We start from the raw sequence: 23,258 nt of genomic DNA, 5'->3' as shown, positions 1-23,258 counted from the left end.
ACGTCACATGTGATGAAACACTCTCATAAAACGAAGAACGGCGTTATGCCGTCGAGGTTCTTTTCTGATTTCCGCTTCTCCATCGATCGATCGATCGATCTCTGTCCCGCTGATTTTACTCGCCGTCACAGTTCAGTGCCATCCCGCCATTAGAGCTCCGATCGCCAGCACAGGGTAAGACGATATGCTTGACATCGCTTGTCTTTGGCTTTCCCGCTTTTCCGTAACTCTTTAGAGCAAATTGAGTCACTACTCTAAGGCAAAATAGATCTCTCGAGTCTTTTTGCGGTGTATTGTTCTTCGAACCTGTGATCACCAGCGGCCCTATCAATATTACATGATGAGCTTCCTTGAAATCAAGACTGTGTGGTGGACATCATATTTGGAGTTGTCCGCTACAATAATGGCTCTGCAGCAGGAAAGCTGGGCAAAGTGTGGCAATATTAATTCTTAAAATTGTAAAGAGAGCTATTTCTTATGGGCAATCATGTGACTAAGAGGGAATACATCAGTGCTGTAGTAGTGTGCGTTTGGGCCACATTTAAATGAGTGCAAGGGATTATTTACTGTTAACTGTATGGAACAGATTTAAATTGGCATGATGTTGTACCCCTTTTTCTGACTACATCACTGCTATGCCACTTTAATTGGGTTCATACATCATTTGGACCTGCTATGCCACTTTTCTTGGCTTCATCCATTACTTGGACCACAGGAAATGACGCTAGCTGCATCTGTATGCGAACATCGCCTTTTGATGCTTCAAGCAAGTGTCTAACTGACCAACTGCCTAGCTTTCTGAAACTCCTGGCCATCTTCAGGTGACCTTGACGTAAATAGAAGGTGCTCATATGAAAAGTCAGATATTGCCGGTGACTTTGGCCTGAACAAAGGGAAAATATGCGTTTGTTGTTGCTATTTGACAAAGGGCCTTGAACTTTCTCAGGTTATGTAATAGCATTCTGATTTGGTCATTACACTGTTCTCTCTTTCTGAGTGTAGGTTGTGAAATGGCAGATGGAAGAGCCTGGCATAGGCTGGCCATTATTGGCCAGCATTTAAGCCCTGAACATTTGAGTATGTATCTACTATCAGCTATGTGCTCATCAATGATTTGGACAGCAAATTTATGGGATTAGAGTGTTTATCTGACCTGTTTTACAAGTTCAAACAGTTACGTTTCAAAATTCAGGGCATTCATTGAAACAAGAGCAGACATCTTCATCTGGGAGTTCTGTTGTGAGCAGAAACATTACGTCCACAGCTGCTGGTATGTGATCCTTACTATCTCTCTAAGCTGCTGTTCAAGTATGCATTTTTCTGAGTTTGGTTGCTCATTTTGTTATTTATTTAGTTTATGGCGCTTGTGATGCTAGATTTGAGTATGGAACCTGGCCATTTCAGTGTCCCAAAGTTGCCAGCACTGGACCTTGCTCTAGCTTTTCCCCAAGCCACTCCAGCAGCAAACTTCCCAACATCCGGTGCGCTTTTCATACAATTATCTTGCTCCTTGGTTCACCAAAATATTTAACGAGCAGCCTTGTTTGAGATTAATGAACCTCTTATGCAACTGTATAAACACACATCAAGTCAAATATTGAGCCTGACATACTGGTTCCAGATGAATAATATACAATTTCACATCTGATGCATTGGCCATACTTTTTGCTTGGACTCTAGCCTTGGGATAGCTTTGGTACACACATCGATGAAGTGTGGGCTAGTGCTATGGGATACCAGCTCTTGAGGCTTAGAAGCTGAGGGTGAGTCATTGCTTGCTAGCAGGCTCAAGGGTTTGCTAGATTGGCTGTTTGGAATAAACTAGTTTGGGCTGTGTCAAAGTTTTTTGAGTGGATTTTGGAAATTTATGACAGGGGAGTGCTCTCTTCACTTAATCAGCTGGTGAAATCTAGAGAAGTAATTATAGAAGACTGGACAAAAGGTTAAGAGTCAAGCAGCTGTACTATAAAGTGGTGGAAAGAATGCAAGATGAGGAGAAGCATCATCTTATTTGCAACTAAGTTTTTAGCATAAGCATTAATGTCATTACTATCGTTACTTATTAATAGTGATGGTGGGTATGACATTCATTTGGTGGTGCACCTCTGTCTCTTTCTTCACACTTGCTGTGCAGGCCCTGCTGCACTCTTTTACTTGATAAGAATGGAAAAAGTAATGAACTGCTAGTTTGGAATTGACATCCCCCAATATCAATATTCTGTTCCAGATGATTGTTTGATCAGGCTGCATCTATATCAATAATCTATGGAGGTTGTCAAAGTTAAGTGTGCTTTAAGACCACAAACACTTATTGTAACCATAACAGTAATCTGGAGTATCTGCAAAGGTCTCCACCTCAAAATCTGGTGCAAAATCGAACTAGTATTTTTCTAACATTTATTAAGTTCTTTAGAAGGAAGAAATTGCTACAAACCCAAAAAGCTCTGGCCTAAACACCTCATTTTAGAGGGCAAAGGGCTCTATGTCAGGGGGGTAAGGCAGGAGTACTGAACTGTGCATTTAAGGTTCCTGGACAAAGGATGGGATAAAATTTCTGGGATCTTATGGGCTGGATTAGTTCACTGTTTTATGTCATGCATACTTTGCTGCTAAACCGACGATAGTAGTGGTACTTACATTTGTGGCATCATGTTCCAGTATCTGATTATTACCAGTTAGACGACCTCCTAACACCTGAGGAGAGATCCTTGAGAGCACGCGTTAGAGAAACTGCAGAAAGGGACATTGCACCCATCATTGCAAAGGTGAGTCAGAATTTTTCTGTAGCATCTCCTTATCCGTCTGTCAATTTTTTCATATGTCTGAAACCATCTGGGTGATACTTAGAAGTAGGGTTTTCATGACTCCAGTATTGGGAGAAGGCAGAGTTCCCTTTTGAAATTGTCCCTAAATTGGCCAAATTGAAGGTGGCTGGAGGTACCATAAAGGTTTGTGTCTACATTATGTTCCTTTCACACTATTGGAGCCTCATGTGAAACATAAAATGGCTTCCGACTCACTTTGATTTAGCCTGTAAACTGTGCTGATGTTGCATTTCTGCAGGGTTATGGGTGTCCTGGTCTATCTGTTGTTGGCAGTGCTATTGCCATGGCTGAAATTGCACGTGTTGATGCAAGTTGCTCGACATTTGTTATGGTACACACATGCTTGGCAATGCTTACAATTGGTATGCCTGTCTACTGTTGAAGCAAACTTTGATCTTCAATATAATCTCAATAATATGTGGTTAATTTGAAAGTGGAAAGTAAATCTGTTTGTTTCTCTCTCTAGCAATGTGCGGGAGTGAAGAGCAGAAACAAAGATATTTGCCATCCCTTGCACGCCTTGATACAATTTCTTGCTGGGTAAGTTAGGATGGCCCAGCTTGAAATGTTTTCCTTTAAATTGTAAGAAAATGTTTTAAAAGTGCTAACTTCGTGATGTATGTCTTGGCTGTTTTGCAATTTGCAGGCCCTTACAGAGCCTGATTATGGTAGTGATGCAAGCTCTTTAAGTACAACTGCAACTAAGGTACCTAAGTTTATTATTATCTAGCGCCTTTTACCAAGATTAACCTCTATGGGCATCTTCTGAATTTTCACTTAGATGCAAACTTCATAACACCCTAAATGTTCATGTCAGTTGTTTATGAGCATGTAGTCTCCTTACTTTCTTTGTGCTACTTAACTGCTTTGTGCTTTTTTCTTTTATTTTTTCTGTTTGAGTCACATTTTCACTATCATAACAAATTCAAAAACTCAAGAGCGGAAGAGATACTTCACATTGAGAGGATTTCCTCCCTCATCGTCACTGCCCTCCTCTTTCCTTGTTTTCCTGTCTTGCTCCCTCTTGCTGTCAGAGTGAAGCTGTGCGGAAGCATACAACCAAGACACAGAATGAACAGAGAAAGAAGAGAGAGAGAGAAAGAGAGAGTGGAACACAATATCTGAAATGAAGAATGCTGTATAAGGAAGCAGATATGTATGCGGGTGTAGAGTGTATGTCTGCGTATGTCTCCAGCTCGAAGATCTCACAATTTGTGAACCTCAAAGCAGTCTCCACGTTTAGCAATCTGGAAACCTGTGATCAGAATATATCCAACTGTGTGCTGAAAACAGGCAATAAATAGCCTGATGAAAAATGACAAAAATATGCTGTTGGCTGCAGCCAATTATTGTCCGACCAGAAAAAAACTGTTCAACTGCCTGCTGATGTGGCAAACAGACCAGCACTGCCATGTGGCACACCTGCCTGCTGACGTGGCACATCTGTGGACTGTACAGAACTGCCAGCACACACAATTGATAGGAAATGCCTGTCCAGGAGGTGACAATCGCTAACACCCCCTCTCAGATCCTGGATAGGACATAAGGCTAAGGGATCTAGAGTGTTGTCGAAGTTAAGCATGAGGAAGCACCTTTGTAAACAAGTTTGCAAGATTGTCCTTTGTCTTGCAATAGACCATATCGATAGTCTCATCTAGAAGCTTCTCTCGAATGAAATGGTATTGGATCTTGATGTGCTTCGTCCGAGCATGAAACACGAGGTTTCAGGCCAAGGTAATGTAACTCTCATTGTCGCACTGAAGAAGAGTAGGACCTGTCTGCGGGTAGCCAAGCTTCTCCAATAACCTAAGAAGCCACACCGTCTCACATATGGTAGAAGATACCACCTGATACTTTGCTTCAGTCGAAGATAGGGCAACCGTGGGTTTCTTCTTGTTACTCCATGAAATAATACCGGCACCCAAGGTAAAGCAATAACTGGTGGTGGCCCTCTGATGAGCCACATCGCCAGCCCAATTTGAATCACTCTATCTTATAAGTACCAAATCAGCATCACCTGTACCTGCTAGACAATAGATCTCGAGATTTGGGTTGCTCGAAGAAACCGTAATCTTATGACCTAGAAAGAAGTGAAGAAGTTTGATAGATCTTATGCCATCATTGCGGTACTTGGACTTAAGGACCCATTTGACTCCAGAGACCTTATGAGAAGGCTTAGGCACAAAGCACCAAGTGCCATTCCTCTCAATCGACTCCAGCTCTTGCTCCATCACTCTCCACCAATGATCATGCTGTAAAGCTTGCTTCACCGAGGCGGGCTCCCGATCTTGCATGGCACGAGTCATCAAACAGTAATTAGTGTACATAAGCTTGGTGTGGTGCGCTTGGTTTCTTCGAGAACACCGTGGGCGGCGTGTGGCTGCTACTCCTTAGAGACCTCAATCTGTGTGTCACAAAGAGTGTTATGTGTCCAACGAGGAGGCTAGATCTCTCCTCGTCGCTCTCCATCTGTTGAAGTCTTTGAAAGGTCCACCAACTGTTAGGGTTGAACCAATGAGTCCGGTGGCTAAGAAATAAGCTCCTCATCTAAAGAAGAATCCTCAAGAGGCACAGACTCTAGAGGGATAGTCACTGGTGTCCAACTATCACCGGGATCTCCAAGAATGGGGTGTTCCTCACCCCCCTTTGAGGCAGGAACTTCTTTGAATTGAACATCATGGCTTGCGTAGACATCCTCATTGTCACAAGACTGTGACAACTATTACCTTTTTGCTGATTTCTTTATTACTACTTTATTTGGTTTTTCTTTTTGGAAGGATCCCTCTTGAAATCTAAACGCTTGAGTTGCATGGCCAGTATGTGAAACGGACAGGAATGTCCAGTGAGTCAAGACTGGACAGTTAAGATCCAGTACAAGTCTGGAAGAGACTGATGCCACTGTAGATTGACAAGCTTGGAAGAGACTTGTGAAAGTGTATATGGACAAGTGTGTTGAAGAACTAGCCTGGAAGAGACTAGTTCAAAGTGAAGATGGACAAATCTGCAAGAGATTAGTCCATGTGGGGTCATTAGTGGAAATTCACTTTCAGTTGAGCTACATTGCAAATTTGGATGTAGCCATAGTTTGCAAAGATGGTCAGAAGACTAGTGGGGATGCAATGGAAGCAGCTCCTAAAATTTAGGGAGTTACTATTTTTGGACCCCAGAATCTGTTCGCGTCATTATCTTCGTTTTTGCATGAGGATTAATTCTCTGGTCTGTGCCGAGGTCAAATTTTGCACCGATCATAGAGAATTTTAGACTGAAAGGTTTAAACAGGAAAATTGTTACGTGTATGCTATGTGTCACAATTTGGGCATAAATTCCCAAAAGAGAGAGAGAGCAGCACAAAAACGAGTTTCAATGCATGAGGGGCAGATTGGAGCATGGAACTCATGGGGCTGAGGCCAGATTGCTGCAAATACATCAGCTATGGAGGGTACTTCTTCATCTCTGACTCATGTACAGAGGTTGAGCTTGCTCCTCCTAGGTCACTCTCTCCTTATTTGATCAGATGGATCATGTACAGTGTTGTGGGCTGATCAGGTGGATCATGTACAGTGTTGTGGGTTTATGCATAATTGCCGAGGCAAGAGCCTCTTGAACAGGTACAGGGTTTGCTAATTGCATTCCCAAGTAGATACTTGTGTGGAAAACGCTGTTTTCCTGAGATTTTTCGCGTGAAATCTCGTAGGATTCAAAGGGCAAGTGGCCCATAAGGTGCGGAGCCCGCTGGCTACACATACAAGTGATTGGTAGGTAAAACAGGGCCCAAAACAGGAGATTACAGCCTGCTGTATATTTTTGCAGGTTTAGGTTTTTGGACATTTTTGGTGTCTATTTGCTCTAGAAGCTTCAAGGAAGCTCCAGGGACACTGTACATGTATTTTGGAGCAGTTTAAAGACAAAAACCAGAAAATTCAGCGTGCTGAATTTCTTACTAGGCACTTCATTGAGTGTGTTTAGGTGTATGGAGGCACCTATTGAGTAGGGATAATGACCAGGTCAAGTTGTATTGCCGTTATGGTGTCGAAATCGGGTTGGAACTGTGTTTCCTTCTCCACTTTGTATAGGGACAGCTTGTAGGCAGGTTATTGTGGGATTATCCCTTTGCTAATGAATAAAGAAATACCGCAAGGGGCGCCTGACTTAGGGGCCAACAGGGTGTCTGTGTCGCAACAGGAGCATTCTAGCTTCCTGTATTTCTTCTTGGTTCTGTGTCTTTAAGTTCAGGTAAAGTGGCCGACTGTGAATTGGGTGAAAGCATTTATATATTTTGGTTGTACACTACCGCCCTTTCCAATGAACAGGCCGGTTTCATGGTTCCATTGCCGGGATATGAATCACTTTTTCCCTAGAGAGTGAGCCAGGGTCTGTTTGGGTGTAGACACAGAATTGTGCATTATGGTTGATAGAAAGGAAGACACCAGAGAGGAAGCGTCTTCATCATAGGAGATCCCTGTTGTTCATGAGGTGGGAGAGTCTTCTAGACCTCCACAGTTTGTTACTCCTCCTGTTATGGTTGAGCTACAAGTTCTTATGGCTTCTTCTATGGATGAAGACATTTTCAAGACTCAGTTAGTTGCTGCTGTGAGTATGTTTACTCAAGTGATGCAGAATCCAAGGTTTTTGGCATTTTTGCAACCCTTTCTTCCTTTACAACAAGTTGGGCAATCTGCAAAGATTTCGGATCTAGTAGAGGTCAAGGATAAGGGTAAGCATGCTGCAGATTCAGTGGAAACACCAAGGCAGCTTGTGGAGTCAATGGAGACTCCAAGATTGGTTTCGACTGTCCAGGAACAGGTGGTGGAAACGCTAGTTACACAGGCATTGCCAGTTCAGCTCGCCACTTTACAGCAGCCAAATGTTGGCTTAAATGGACAGGGAAGCAGTTTTCAGGCTTTACCACAGGTTTTCCCATCGACCTCTGTACATCCTGGGTACTTTGGAGGTGGATCTGTATTTCAGAGTATGGCTGGTCATGCGCCTGGAAACCAGATTTATGTACCAGGAACAGTGTTTGGGGGTACACAGGGTTTTATGCCAAACCCCATGTATGGCAATATAGGCATGCAGCTTGGATTTCAAGGAGTTCAGGGCAGTTTTGGCATGCCACAGGGCACTTTTGGTATGGCTAGTTATCAAAATCAGCAAGCAAGTATTGTGTCTACAAGCCCTGTAGTTAGTGGTCCGGCAACTTCCATGCCACTTGTAGTGTTCCTATGTTACAGGTATATCCTATGGACCCTTTGATGGCTCATGAGAAGCCAAAGCCATACAAGGAAGGTGGTGCAGCCATACAGTTTGACATCTTTCGAGGATTTGAAGATAGGACTAAGGCTCTCTCTTTCTTACAGCAGTTTGATGCCGCATTTGCAGGAGGGAACTTTACAGAGCCTTCTAAGGTCCGGAAAGCTGCCACCTTTCTTAAGGACAATGCTAGTCAGTGGTGGAGTACACTGTTGATGCAAGGATAGGCTCCTACCACTTGGACTTACTTTAAGCAAGTATTTGCTTCTGCTTGGTTGACCAATGAATTTGAGATCGATGTTATGTCAGCTTGGCACAATTTGGATGCATCTAAATGCAAGGATTTGGAAGATTATAACAAGAAGTCTTGGGAGGCTTTGCTTCCAGTCACTTCTTACAGGGTTGTGCCATTGACCGAGCAGATAGAGAAATACTGCTGCGGGCTGCCCAAGGAACTCCGGAATTATTGTACAAAGACAAAGGTCACCACTTTGACTCAGCTAATTGAGAATGCCAGCACAGGAAATGCATTATTGCTGGGACAGTCAAGTGGTTTTGGGGGCAGCATTAAACAGGACAAATCTGAGAAATTTTCAGCAAAAAAGCCATTTGATAAACAGGTTTCTCAGATTTCTCAAAGCACAGGTAAACCTTGGCAGTTCAAGAAGAAGCCAGCCAAGTTCTTTGGACAGCAGTCAAAGGACCAGAAGAAGCCTTTTGTGCGCAAGTCTCTTGAAGAGAAAAAGGCTTTAATGGCTGAGAGGAAGTGCTTTATTTGTGAGCAGACCGGTCATATTGTGTCTAATTGTCCGGACAAGAATAAGAGACCAGTTGATGATGATAAAGAGGACAGGAAAGGAAAGAAGCCCAAACCTTCAGCAGGTTTAGTGCCAGATTTGCTGGGAGATAAGCTACACTCGGATGCTAATGAGCTTTGCAGAGCTTGGGGTAAAGTTAGGGATCAACATGTACTCATTTTCTTTGATCCTGGAGCTAAGGCAAACTTTATCTCACCAGAGTTGGCTTCTACTTTGGGCATTAGAGTAGATGAGGTGGGCTACACAGCAGAGGCAGGGTTGCCATGTCTTGGCCACTCAGAGTCTGTGACACCCATTCTTGGAAAGCTGCGTCTTCATATACAGTCTTATGTTGATGGAGAAGAATTTTATATCATGCCACTTGAAGGCTGTGATGTCTTGTTGGGAATGCTATGGATGTTCAGAAAGCATGGTGTGTTGGATGCCTTTAACAAGACACTGACTTGGAACATAGGGGAAAGACTCGTGCTTGATGTGAAGCTTAAAGGAGAGTCTGTACCTATTGTATCGGCTTCTGCCATTACATCTGTAATAAATAATCATCTTTCTGCGTACTTGATTTTTGCACGTGATGTCAAGGATAATGATGAGTCAAATTTCTCTATGTTAGATAGAGACAGGTCTGCTTTCTTGTCTCAGTTCAGTGATTGTTTTTCTGACTCGTTACCATCACAGTTGCCACCAGAGAGGTCCGAGGATCATGTGATAGATTTGGTGCCAGGTAGTAGCCCACCAAATAGTCCTCCGTATAGGGTTAGTGCAGTCCAACAGAAAGAGATATTGAGCCAGGTGAATGAGCTGTTAGAAAAAGGGCTGATTCAGCCAAGTTCATCTCCCTTTTGCTCACCAGTGCTCTTAGTGCAGAAGAAGGATGGCTCTTGGCGCATGTGCCTAGATTATCGTGCGTTGAACAAGAGTACCATCAAGAATAGGTTCCCCATTCCAAGAATTGACAACATCCTTGACCATTTGGAAGGAGCGTCAATTTTCAACAGGATAGATTTGAAGAGTGGATACCATCAGATTAGGATTAAGCGAGAGGATGTGCATAAGACTGCATTTAGGACCACGTTTGGTCTCTATGAGTTCTTGGTAATGCCATTTGGATCACTAGTATGCGATACTATGGGCCTTTTCAAGTAACAGAGAAGATTAGTGATGTCAGCTATAGGCTGAAATTGCCTGACAATTGGAAGATTCATAATGCTTTCCATGTAAGTCTTCTTAGACCCTATGTGGGTGATGTGCCAGAAGATATGCCAGCTGAGGAACAGCCTGAAGTTGAGGAACTTGATGAAATTCTTGTTCTAGAAGAGGTACTGGCACACAAGGAAAGGAAAGTGAAAGGCAAGGTTGCTAGAAGGTATTTGGTTAAGTTCAAGAACTATCCAGCTATAGATGCTAAGTGGATGGACGAAGGTGAACTTGCAAAGTCACCTAATGTGTTGGAACTTTACCTTGAAGCATTTCGCTTGCAACCTACCTTGACCCCTTGTATCTCTAAGCTGAAATAGATTGTCAAAGTGACAATTGCTCAAGAAAGAAATTATGTACAGAAACAGATTTTGTACGGGTTAACACTTATTGTGTCCATATGGTTTTCTCAGTGCTAAAGAAGTAAGTATTGCTTGCAAGAATACAGTTTTTACTTCTATTGAATTGAATACAGGTTGTAACAATGGTTACTCGATCGGGCATGTATTCTGTGAATTCACTCAGTGGGGATATCATTTTGATGTACCGGCCACTAGATCTCTAGTCAGGGTGATGTGGAGTCATCAAATGAGAATCTGCCACTATGGGAATATCATTGTGGTGTACCGGCCACTATATCTGGAAACAGTGATGTGAAGTCACATGATGATAGTCTGCCATATTTCACAGTTAGAACATACATGTGTTAACAATGTGTTCAGTACACAATGTTGACTGATAGCATGTATGTGTTGTACATGTGCTGCCAAGTGTAAGTTCACTGGGTTAGCTGGAAGCATGTATGACATTCATGCAAACGAGGACGTTTGCGATTTCGAGAGGGAGGTATGTCACAAGACTGTGACAACTATTACCTTTTTGCTGATTTCTTTATTACTACTTTATTTGGTTTTTCTTTTTGGAAGGATCCCTCTTGAAATCTAAACGCCTGAGTTGCATGGCCAGTATGTGAAACGGATAGGAATGTCCAGTGAGTCAAGACTGGACAGTTAAGATCCAGTACAAGTCTAGAAGAGACTGATGGCATTGTAGATTGACAAGCCTGGAAGAGACTTGTGAAAGTGTATATGGACAAGTGTGTTGAAGAACTAGCTTGGAAGAGACTAGTTCAAAGTGAAGATGGACAAATCTGCAAGAGATTAGTCCATGTGGGGTCATCAGTGGAAATTCACTTTCAGTTGAGCTACATTGCAAATTTGGAAGTAGCCATAGTCTGCAAAGATGGTCAGAAGACTAGTGGGGATGCAATGGAAGCAGCTCCTAAAATTTAGGGAGTTACTATTTTTGGACCCTAGAATCTGTTCGCGTCATTATCTTCGTTTTTGCACGAGGATTAATTCTCTGGTCTGTGCCGAGGTCGAATTTTGTACCGATCATAGAGAATTTTAGACCAAAAGGTTTAAACAGGAAAATTGTTACGTGTATGCCATGTGTCACAATTTGGGCATAAATTCCCAAAAGAGAGAGAGAGAGCAGCACAAAAACAAGTTTCAATGCATGAGGGGCAGATTGGAGCATGGAACTCATGGGGCTGAGGGCAGATTGCTGCAAATACATCAGCTATGGAGGGTACTTCATCTCTGACTCATGTACAGAGGTTGAGCTTGCTCCTCCTAGGTCACTCTCTCCTTATTTGATCAGATGGATCATGTACAGTGTTGTGGGCTGATTAGATGGATCATGTACAGTGTTGTGGGTTTATGCATAATTGCCGAGGCAAGAGCCTCTTGAACAGGTACAGGGTTTGCTAATTGCATTCCCAAGCAGATACTTGTGTGGAAAACGCTGTTTTCCTGAGATTTCTCGCGTGAAATCTCGCAGGATTCAAAGGGCAAGTGGCCCATAAGGTGCGGAGCCCGCTGGCTACGCACACAAGTGATTGGCAGGTAAAACAAGACCCAAAACAGGAAATTACAGCCTGCTGTATATTTTTGTAGGTTTAGGTTTTTGGACATTTTTGGTGTCTATTTGCTCTAGAAGCTTCAAGGAAGCTCCAGGGACACTGTACATGTATTTTGGAGCAGTTTAAAGACAAAAACCAGAAAATTCAGCATGCTGAATTTCTTACCAGGCACTTCATTGAGTGTGTTTAGGTGTATGGAGGCACCTATTGAGTAGGGATAATGACCAGGTCAAGTTGTACTGCCGTTATGGTGTCGAAATCGGGTTGGAATTGTGTTTCCTTCTCCACTTTGTACAGGGACAGCTTGTAGGCAGGTTATTGTGGGATTATCCCTTTGTTAATGAATAAAGAAATACCGCAAGGGGCGCCTGACTTAGGGGCCAACAGGGTGTCTGTGTTGCAACAGGAGCATTCTAGCTTCCTGTATTTCTTCTTGGTTCTGTGTCTTTAAGTTCAGGTAAAGTGGGCGACTGTGAATTGGGTGAAAGCATTTATATATTTTGGTTGTACACTACCGCCCTTTCCAGTGAATAGGCCAGTTTCATGGTTCCTACTTAATGGGATCATACAATCGGTAACCTTGAGACTGCAAGCTATAGCCCACAAAAAATTGTCTTTTGGAAGCTGCTTCAAATTTGTCATGCTATGATTTCGGGATGTGGACATAGGCGTCACACCCAAAAATCTTGAAATCAGAAACATCTGGCTTAGACCCAAAATATGCCTCATAAGGTGTCATACCAACAACGGCGGAAGTAGGGGATTGATTAAGAATGTGGACTACAATAGCCACAACCTCAGCCCATAGACATCGAGGTGTTTGTTGATACTCCATTATAGTGCCACAATTCGCTCCAATATGCCATTCTCCTGAGGGGTGTTTGTATCGGTAAACTCTTGGTGAATACCACAATCTGCTCAAAAAAGAGCAAGCTCATTAGGAACAGATTCTTCGCCCTTATTTAATGGTAAGGTATGTAGTTTCTGGCCTGATTGGTTCTCCTCAAAGAGCAACCAATTCATAAAGTGGGAGAAAGCCTCTGACTTCAGCTTCAAAAAATAGGCCCATGTTATCTTGCTGTAATCATCCCCAATTAGCATGAAATACAAGCTCCCTTGAAGGGATTTTGTACTCATTGGTCCACAAAGATTAGTAGAAACAAGCTCCAAGGGTACTGAAGACCGCCTTGAAGCCTTGGTGGGAATAGCATTACGAGTTTGCTTTCCACGGATGCAAGATACACATGGTTGCTGGCTCACCACACTATCCAGCAAACCTCGAACAAGCTGTTCCTTAGACACATTCCATAGGTAATCGTAATTGAGGTGGCCAAACCGAGCATGCCAAAGCTCAGATTTTGTTTGAGAGGTAAGAAGAAGAGAAGTCAAGGCAGAAGAAGATCACAACTTGTAGATTCCATTCTCCTCATAACCTGAAGCAAGGACTTGTCGCGATCCACGATCAAGAATCCAAAAGGAATCCACATCAAACTCGACCAAGAGGTTGAGGGCACAAATCTTGTGCACTGAAAGAAAATGGTATCCCAATGCGGCACATAAAGCTCCTCGGATGTATGGGCACCACCTTGCCCATTTGGAATAAGATGCATATTACCTTGTCCTTGAATAGGAATAGAAGAACTATCACCAATGAGAATCTGGCCATGCGAAGGCTGCAAAGGTCTAAAACTCTCTTTTTTGAGCCTATCTGATACCATAACAATCTTTCAGAAAGGTCGTTGGTAGTTTGGGCTCATCAAACTTCTTGTAGTATTACATGTATAATGCATTAGGTTTAGGAATTAAGTTGTTTTTGTGAAATGGTTAAAGTCACAAATGGTATTATCCCTTAACATGTGTAATCTAGAAATATTTCTAAAAATTAACAGAAATTTTGGATCCCTATTTTGCTGTTTGGGCCTAGGGTCAAAACTCTGTTTTGTGACTTTAAAATGCATTTCTGTTTCCCCATTTTCGTGCAAAGACAATTCGAGTGGAATAGATAATCTCTAGAAGGACAATACCGTGAGAAACCATGTAGCCTATGTGCCACTAGTCAAAGAAGAGACATCACGAAGGATCATACTTGCTTGAAATGCTGTTTCAGACCCTGAAGCAGGGAAGCAAGGATGTTTTGGGTGAGGTGAAATGCATTTTGGGACAGTGTTTCAGGGACAGGGCTTTGTCCGAGTTCCAGCCATGCGTATTGCTTCTCCTGCAGTTTTGCCTACAGTTTTTCCTGCACTTTCTCAACCTTCATCCTTCAGCTATGCTGCTGCTGTCCACTCTCCAATCTCCGTTCCACCTTCATCCTTCATCCTTTAGCTCTAAACCTTCATCCTTCACTATCTTCCTTTATTTATAGAGTATCTACAATAGCAAAAGAATAAATATGAGAAAGGGGGAGATATGAAACTCAAAACACGAATATAGGTTTGCAAGATACCAAAATCAGACACAACAGATGTTATATAGGGCACTATACCTACAGGGGAAGTGTGAGCACCATCTGCTTTAAGTGAGGGCAGGGCACTATACCTACGGGGGAAGTGTGAGCACCACCCGCTTTAAGTGAGGATGAGGGACTTGGCACAAGATCACACAAGTATCTAATCACTTTAGAGTCATTGACACTAGGGACTAATTTCCTCCATACAGGTTGCTGGAGGATGGCTTCTGAACGGGCAGAAAAGGTGGATTGGGAACAGCACTTTTGCTGATGTGTGTGTCGTATTTGCTCGGAATGGAGAAACCAACCAAATTAATGGGTCAGTGTTTCTACATTTATACAGTTCACTTGGAACCCCTTCAACAATCATTCTTTTTAAGAAAAGTTTCCTCAACTTTGGTTTTTTTTTTTTCCCCCTTCTTTGTTGCTGGTGCGGATGGGCCTGGGGAGAGGGGTGTGTGTGGGCTTGTGTTTCCTCAGCTTCCTGGTGAAGAAAGGAGCACCAGGGTTTTTGGCAACAAAAATCGAAAACAAGATTGGTCTGAGAGTTGTTCAGAATGGAGACATCCTGCTCAAAGAAGTTTTTGTTCCAGATGAGGATCGCTTAACTGGGATCAATTCTTTTCAGGATACAAGCAAGGTATTCAGATGGTTGCTTGTTGATTTGTTTGGCTGTTGGAGCTGGCCCTATGTTGAATTCCCTGATGAATTTTACCATTTTCTGGACATTTTCTTGAAGAAGCTTCCTGAGTTTTACTTTGGTGATTGCAGGTGCTTGCAGTATCTAGGATTGTGGTTGCATGGCAGCCTATAGGCATAACTATGGGTGTTTATGATATGTGCCACAGGTATCAAACTAGTTTTCGGTTTGCTTTATGGAAAAGTCTTATAATTTCGATGTTTTATTCAAAATTATGTATATGGAAACAGATGGCACAGACATAAAATTTTGTTGTTGATAGCTCAATTGATTTTCTGTGTGCCTTTTTCTATGACAAGATCAATCAATTTCTGTCTAAATACGGATCCTTCTTTTATCTTACTTAGAAGTAGCAGTGAGACTATGGAATGACTGAAGAGTTGGTCCATATGCTTTATAGCACATTTGTGTTATTGCAAAACAGAATTGACTTCTACATACTTGGAGGGGAGCTTGCATAATGTAGAACTGGTGCCGCATGTATTGCCTTCCAAATGATTGCATTGTGGTAAAATCAAAACACTCGTTGCTTTGTGCCCTTCCATCCTTTATAGAAGATAGGGTGACAATATAAACCATTGTGAATTTCGCTCTATGTGCCTGTTATTTTGCAAATCTCACTTCCTCGGGTTTTGGACATCATATGCCCAACATAGTTATCTGCGAGTTATTTTTATTTGGGCCCATAGCTCCCCATTTTATTTTCCCGACATACATAGAGCACCTTTGCTCTTTCCAATTCTTCAAGGTCCCTTATGCAAGTTGTGTGGCATCTTGCTGAAAGTCGAAATGCACCATTCGTCTTTCCATGAGAAACCCTCAGGTTCTGTTGAGCAATAAAATGCCATGTGCGTAAACTCTAGAGGACCCTGCTTTATCTTTGAATAGGGTTGTGTAAGGTGATGAGCTTCTTCTGTGGCATCTTTATGCTGCACAATCTGGTGACAAACTGTGTTTGTGTACTACTCATGCTCAGGTGTGCTTAGCCACATTTCATAGACCGTGAGTATTTCATCTTCCCTCCAACTTCAACTTATTTGTTGTGTGCACATGTTGATGCTATATGCTTGTTTCTGAAATGAAAGTCAAACACATGCTTTAATGCACACGTAGTGGTCGTGTAGCCTGAAGGATTGGGATTGAAGCAGCAAGTCCCTATGTTGTGGCTAATACATTTATGGTTGGTTGTTAAAAATGGGAAAACTCAAAGTTCCTGGCTGGTTGGAATCACTTGATTGCATGGCAGGTAGGTCATATGCTTCATTACGATGCAGGCTGGTTACATTATTTTGGTTAATTCCAAGCTACATAAAAGAAACGTTCTAGATTCCAAACAAGCACCTTATGTTGCCATGTCATTTCAATGTTAGAATCCTCTGAAAAGTAACACCTTTTCCAAGTTTTTTGTTTACACAATTTGTAGATAATTGTGACAGAATAGAAGTGAAACTTGGGGTTTAGACTTTGGCTTTCAAGTTCTCATAAACCTGCCACATCAGGAAAGAGAATATTGAATCTTAATAAATATAGCTGGTCCGTTGTCTTCAACTTGAGCTCTACTGTACTTGGTCCTTGCCCAGCTGGCATGCTTGAGGTTCTTATCCAATCAGGATTATGAAGTTGCTGCTATTAATCAAGTCTAATGGAGCATCTTCATTCTGCAGCATTTTGTTCCTTCTGCAAAGCAGTCAAGAGGACTGAGATCACCACATTAATTGTTGAGATACATCATCTATATATTGCACAAGTCCACCATTGTCAAATATAAATTCTCCACTGGAATGTCTTTTAAAATAGTTGGTGATTCTGTAAAAGGATGTATAGCTTCCAGAGACTAATAGTCTGTTACCATATGCTGATTCAGATATCTACAGGAGAGGAAGCAATTTGGAGTACCCTTAGCATCATATCAAATTAATCAAGAAAAGCTTGTCCGGATGTTGGGTAATATACAAGCCATGGCTCTGATGGGTTGGCGGCTTTGTAAACTGTATGAAGCAGGGAAAATGACACCTGGGCATGCAAGCCTTGCAAAGGTCGAGAAAATAAGAATGCTCTGATATCTTGAGAGTTCATTCAGTGTTTTTGGTGATAAAAAATAATCAGCACAAAAAAAGAAACACAAATTGGTTTTGAATGTTCCAAAATGTGAAAAGCAAAGGACTTCAGGAACAACACATTAAAAGCCATCATGTGTCTCAACTCATACTTGTAGACTGGAATTTTGTTATATGCAAGTGATTGCTTGCAGGAGAGGGAGAGGGAGAGGGAGGGAGGGAGAGGGAAAGCTTGCTTATACATGTTTCTATCCATTTAGGCTTGGAACACTTTGCGAGCCAGGGAAACCGTCGCCCTTGGAAGAGAATTACTTGGTGGAAATGGCATCTTGGCAGACTTCCTTGTTGCCAAGGTCAGTGCCTTTTTGTCAACTTGATTGGGTTGCTCTTGAACGATGGTTTATGTAGTTCCATGGACCATTACATTGTTCCTCATGAATGTCTTATCTCTGAAGCTTTGTCATAATTTGGGCTTTAGGATATTAGCACTGTACCATCCATGCTGTTCTGCTCTTTAGTTGCTAAACAAGCCTGTTTTAATTGTGACCCTGATTGTATTTATTGTGGCCATTGTAGGAACTGAATATTGGGATTCTGTTCAGTGGCTTAGTGTTTTAAAACCTCCTTGTTTGTGACAAGTAGTAATATTCTTGTTCAGGGGCTCTAGAAGGATGGGATTGTTGAACCTCTGAAGCCCTGGATGTAGGAATCATTTCTTAAGAACTTTCTGGTTTTCTTGGCAGGCATTTTGTGATTTGGAGCCTATTTATACCTACGAGGGGACTTATGAAGTAAACTCTCTGGTGACAGGGAGGGAGGTTACTAACATTGCAAGTTTTAAGGCTCCCAGCAAGTCCAGGATATCAAAGTAGTTGTGCCAGGTGCCTATGACATTTGGCGCGGCATTATCTTCATGAGAAGAAAAAAAATTAAACATAAGAAAAAATCGAGGGGCAATAAATCACTATGCAAGTCCAATTGTAAGGGATCATGGCATTGCCTTGTGCTGGGTTAGACCTTCCCAGGATGAAACCTAAGTCTAATAAACCACAAAAACTAGGCCAAACTATATTCACCCAGATCATATTGTAAAGGCTACACCCTCAAGTAACTTTTGTTGATGGTGGGTTGACTTTGAGATATGTGACGCTTGAGCATAGAAGCCAGGCCTCGAGTTGTGAAGGGACGATGAGGAGGGAAATTTGGTGGACGATTGGAAGAGACATTAAGGGATGCTCAAACAAGAGAAATGAAAACCATGTATAAGAGGAGAAGCATGGGCTAGTGTGAATAGCACGCATAGACCATGTGTGAGAGAGTTCAATGAATGTGTGCCTTGGGTAACTCCTTTTTTAACAACTTTCTCTATCAATCATGTGTTAAGGGATGCTCACATGGAAAAAAAATGAAAAGCTTGTATAAGAGGAGAAGCATCTAGCTAGTATTGATAACAAGCATGGACTATGCGTGGAAGAGCTCAGTGAGCAGGCACCTTGCTTAACTCCTTTAGTAAGCAACTTTCTCTATTAATCGACTTTAAAGATGTGTTTTCTTTTCAAGGCTATCCTGCCTAATCAAAACTACTGTTTTCTTCATCATGCTTTGAAAACGCTAGGTAGGTCCTAAGCAGCCTGAGACCTAAGCCAGCCTGAGGCATAAAGTCTGTGATTGTAAATATTTCAAAATCTTGACTATATTAGTATATTGACAGGTTTATAAAAAACTCTCTCTATCAGTCAAGTTCACTTTGAGTCTGGTTATGTTGACTTTATGTATAATTCTTCAGGTTGAACCCTTTCAAACATGTATGTGAATGTATAAAGCCCAACACTGGATAGGGGTTACATGTTTGCTATAAGTTTTTGGAAGCTTGGAGAGCATCTTCAAAAGTATGGAACCTACACATCTCTTGGTTAGGCTCTCCTAGCTAGAATTATGAAGTACATGCACGAAAATGAAGACAAAGCCTAATCCAGATTGGTCTAGGAGGGTTTTGATCACTGGACTCAAGAAATTTAACCAATTCAGAATGTAGGTTGCTAAGCTGCAAGTTGGTACATGTGTCAGATTGAGGTAGCTACAATATGGGGAAAAATGGCCATTCAATTCAAAGGGCAGAATACCACGCTCTTCCATCTTTTCTTTGTTCATGTCTACCTCTATAGATGAGCAAAATTAGTGGACTGAGGTATAGGCTTGAAAGAAAACGTTAACTGATCCTCATGCAATCACAAAGCCCCAAGGACACCACCACCAAAAATATATTTAGGAATGTGTGGAAAGTCAGGGGTGAGGGGCTTCCAAGATAGAGGCCCATAGAATAAATTATAAACTCCTTGAAATCTTCCATTGCTAGTTAATTTCTTGTGTGTTAAGTTTGTTAAGATTGCTTGTGTTTCACTATATGAAATATAAGTCAAAATTATTCTATACTTAGTTTTTGTGTGCTAAGTCAAAACATTGTTAGAAATTCCGTGAGTGTGATTTCACCCCATTCTTGTTTCTTCGATGAGGGCAGAATTGCGAAGTAAGAGGCTAGTTCTATGCAGAGATTTGCACTGTGCTATACAAATAGTCTACAACTAACTTGTTTTGTTAATGTACTCAATTTATTATCAAACTCCTTGCCCACTTGCTTATTGCAATCTAAATACAAAGAGATTCATCTTTTGGACACGTACACAAAAATGTATATTTTGCATTAATGATCATTGATGGCAGTTTAACGATCCACACACACACACACACACACACACACACACACACACATGCACATGTGCATAAATATTTGTCAAATGATATTCATGACAATGGGTGTTGCATTATGAAGTGTGCAAGGAATGCTAGGCTGCTTAGCAACAACAAAGTAGCATTGTCAAGGAAGTGTGGTTCCCACATATGTTAGTTTGGAATCTATGTGCATCTTTGATTGATTTCAGAGTCTCAAAATTTCATCAAAGCATGTCCATGTGACTCTGAGGCAGAATCTGGCACACTTCAATCAAACATGTACCTCTAATTGAAATTGTTTATGACAACTTGGACCTTGATTGGATGCTTGATAGAGGGTCTCATGCGCCTTAGAGAGACCCTCCCCCAAGCACTCCATTAGGCTTCTAATAGACATCTTAGTTGATCCAAAGGCTATTTTGATCATATGTACATGCCTACTTGAAGTATGATGGATTTTATCTTGAAATAAATTGTAGTTATACACACATCCTATAATGAACTTTGAGACTATATGGCACGTGTGGGGGGGACACTAATTAGTTATTGATTCTTCTCAAACATTGTCTTATCCTCCTTGATAATACACTAAGAAGAAATCAATCGGGCATTGAAAGCTGTTCTCAAAGGGATTTGAGAGGAAAGTCGGTAAGACCCTCAGCCAACATCAACTTCTTTTGTAGGAACCTTAGGGAGACATACGTGCCTATGCTCTCATTCTCTCTATTTTCTCTTCTCTCCCCTCCCTCCCTCTATCACACACATTTCACTATGTCATCTCTCTCCTTCCTTTTCTCTTTGATATTCTCTCTTCTCTCTCTCTCTCTTTGATTTTTCTTGTGTGTGTGTTGAAATGTATCTATCTAGAAAACTTGAGTAATGTTGGGTAGTCGTCTAGTTGCTTGTCCTAAGCATTACTAGTCGGATCCCATGAAATACATGGTTTGAGATGGTTATGTTACTTCTAGGTTTATCTCACACGGGAGTGTATAGCTTAATCTACAAGGATTGACTTAAGGCTCCTAATGACTCAACTACAGTTGCTAACATTATTTTAGTGTAGTTAAGAAAGCTACTTATGTGGTCAATCAAACCCGAAGTAGACAAGCACTACAGTTGGTTTAATGAGAGTGAGAAATGAGAGAGTTGAATGTTGATCCCTTTGCCCACAAGGCATAGACTCATGTTGGCCTGCTAAAATGATACTAGGCTCGGTTCTAAGACCTAGACCCTAAGCAAGTCAACGTTTATTCTATAGTTAGTTGTTGAGAAGCCACTTGCCTAATTGAGTCTAGCTAGCCATAAGACAAATCCTATCGACAAAGTCATCTCCCTACTTCCCACGCATATAGCCAAAACATCTTGAGTTTTCTAATTAGGGTCCTAATACACTTTGGACAATCAAAATTAGCTTTCTTAATTAATTCTTTAGTATAGATTTATTACAAACCTTTAGATCGTACACACAAAAACAAGTAAAAGCAACCATTGATTTCAAACAAGTAAACCAAATTTAGCTTTGGATAGAATGGGCTACAGTTGCTCTCAATCCATCATTAGCTCTCTTATTTCTTTACAAGCACAACCATAAAATAGACATGCCAAGACAGAATACAATCTTTTTTAAATAAAGCTTTTATGAAATATATATATGGAATTGAACCAACAAGGCAAGAAATATTTCTACTACTCATTGATTGCAAAGGCATATTATGTTCTTAAAAAAGCTAAGGGATTGACTCGTAAGATATCTTGATTAAAATATAGTAGACTCAATCCCACTGTTTTCAAATAAGGAAAATAGTTTCTAATGAAAAAATAAACTTAAAGTCACTTGATAATGTGGTAGTGCAAGTGGAAGAGGGGCCACACTTGTCACAATCACTTGCTTTGTCATATGGTTGCTTTCTCCACTATTGTTGCCACTAGGACTTACTCTACTATGGAGCTTTCCTGACAATGTCATGACTCGAGCATTGCTGATTGCCAAGTAACTATCCATTAGCCCTTGTTGTTGTTCTATACTACAAATATGGTTTTTATAAACTTATTTTGGGAGGGCTTTCCAAGTATCTCCCACTTATGAATTGGTGTACAACACATCATTCATGCTAACGTTTATCCTCATTTATTGAGACACTATTAGAGTTATTGGTAAAAATGTAGGACTTATTTTATTACATGAAAATTAGGTATATTACATGGGTGGAGATACATGGTTTTGTTCGTGAACTCGATTGTTGCCGAGTTTCGATTTGTTGGTGGCTCATTGCCTATAATGTTACCTTTGACTTGCTCACCAATGCTGCCCTTGAGACCTCGCAAGTTACATTGGTTGTAGCACCTGTGACCTCTTTGGTGCTTGTTGATTATGCTCTCACTTGTGCAGCCCACTCTCTCATCATTATTGCAACCTATTGCGTGTGCCATTAGCCTACTTCTTGCACTCTTGCATGATGCTCGTTGCGTTTGAGAGAGAGAGAGAGAGAGAGAGAGAGAGAGAGAGAGAGAGAGAGAGAGAGAGAGAGAGAGAGAGAGAGAGAGAGAGAGAGAGAGAGAGAGAGAGAGAGAGAGAGAACAATTGTAAAAGGCCAATGTGGCCTCTGCTTATATAAAGAAGGATTGTATCTCTCGAATAGACCCAATGTTGCAAATGCTCATGTTAGTCAAGTCTCCGATGTCTCTATGCAAGAAAATTGTGGCCCTTTGAAAGTGACTCCCAAGTATACATACTACCTAATAGACTCTAGTCACTCTCCATCAAAAGTAAATTGATGCTCAAATCTCATCACCCAAACGGTTGAGGTGTTGAATACCATAACCTTGTTTTTCTCAAGGCTCACCTTAAGGTCCCTATCTTCGCAAAAGGTTGATAGTGCATCTAAATGTCTATGTAGTCCCTCGAGTGAATCAAATATAAACGTAATGTCATCTACATAAAGCAATATTGGCACCACCACTCCAATTAAACTAGCTTCAACTCCTCCTCCTCTATGAGTATTAATTTGATACTTCATCTATATCCAGCCCAAACAAAGTGGGTTAGGGTGGGCATCCATCTATCACTCCAATTGTGCTATTGACTAAATTTGAGATACCCCTTGGTGCTTGCATTTTGCTTATCAATGTCTCATATAAAGCGCATAGATGCTCCACTACATCACTTAGGGACAACAATGTTCATAGTCTCCTCATGAGTTTGGCACTTAGCACCATATCAAATGCCTTATGGAAACCCGCAAAGAAACAATATATATTTTTCTTGCAAACTCAACCTTTCTCAATAATAGCCCTTGGAGTAAAGATATGGT

At 41.4% G+C, this 23,258-nt stretch overlaps 1 protein-coding gene and 1 pseudogene across 2 annotated transcripts; both read left to right on the top strand.

Annotated features, from left to right (window-relative positions):
• Positions 1-18,589, top strand: ACX4 (acyl-CoA oxidase 4). Of its 2 annotated transcripts, none has more exons than XM_087661336.1 (15): positions 1-174; positions 1,003-1,077; positions 1,175-1,270; positions 1,377-1,481; positions 2,659-2,765; positions 2,871-2,948; positions 3,064-3,187; positions 3,292-3,365; positions 3,472-3,531; positions 14,670-14,779; positions 14,941-15,100; positions 15,232-15,308; positions 17,025-17,196; positions 17,478-17,570; positions 17,961-18,589. In XM_087661336.1, exons 2-15 carry the CDS (start codon positions 1,011-1,013, stop codon positions 18,087-18,089), a joined length of 1,452 nt encoding a protein of 483 aa, XP_087517462.1. In that variant the 5' UTR covers positions 1-174; positions 1,003-1,010; the 3' UTR covers positions 18,090-18,589. The 2 variants fall into 2 exon arrangements, with proteins under 2 accessions (XP_087517462.1, XP_087517463.1); XM_087661337.1 differs by having other exon boundaries at positions 2-174; positions 1,193-1,270.
• LOC148018501 (uncharacterized) lies at positions 7,355-14,336 on the top strand (annotated as a pseudogene).
• Positions 18,590-23,258: the final 4,669 nt, after the last annotated feature.

This window comes from Lygodium microphyllum, chromosome 21 (genome assembly GCF_053477565.2).
Source record: "Lygodium microphyllum isolate KBCC chromosome 21, Lygodium_microphyllum_v1.1.10, whole genome shotgun sequence".
Taxonomy (NCBI): domain Eukaryota; kingdom Viridiplantae; phylum Streptophyta; class Polypodiopsida; order Schizaeales; family Lygodiaceae; genus Lygodium; species Lygodium microphyllum.
The sequence above is the reverse complement of the archived record's forward strand: the minus strand, read 5'-3'. Positions and strand labels throughout refer to the sequence as shown.

Bases quoted from the DNA above. Each gene is read 5' to 3' on its own strand.
- ACX4 (XM_087661336.1), top strand. From the start codon at position 1,011: ATGGCAGATGGAAGAGCCTGGCATAGGCTGGCCATTATTGGCCAGCAT. The intron at 1,271-1,376 runs GTATGTGATCCT...TTGTGATGCTAG, and splicing joins CATTACGTCCACAGCTGCTG to ATTTGAGTATGGAACCTGGC. The intron at 3,366-3,471 runs GTAAGTTAGGAT...TGCAATTTGCAG, and splicing joins TTGATACAATTTCTTGCTGG to GCCCTTACAGAGCCTGATTA.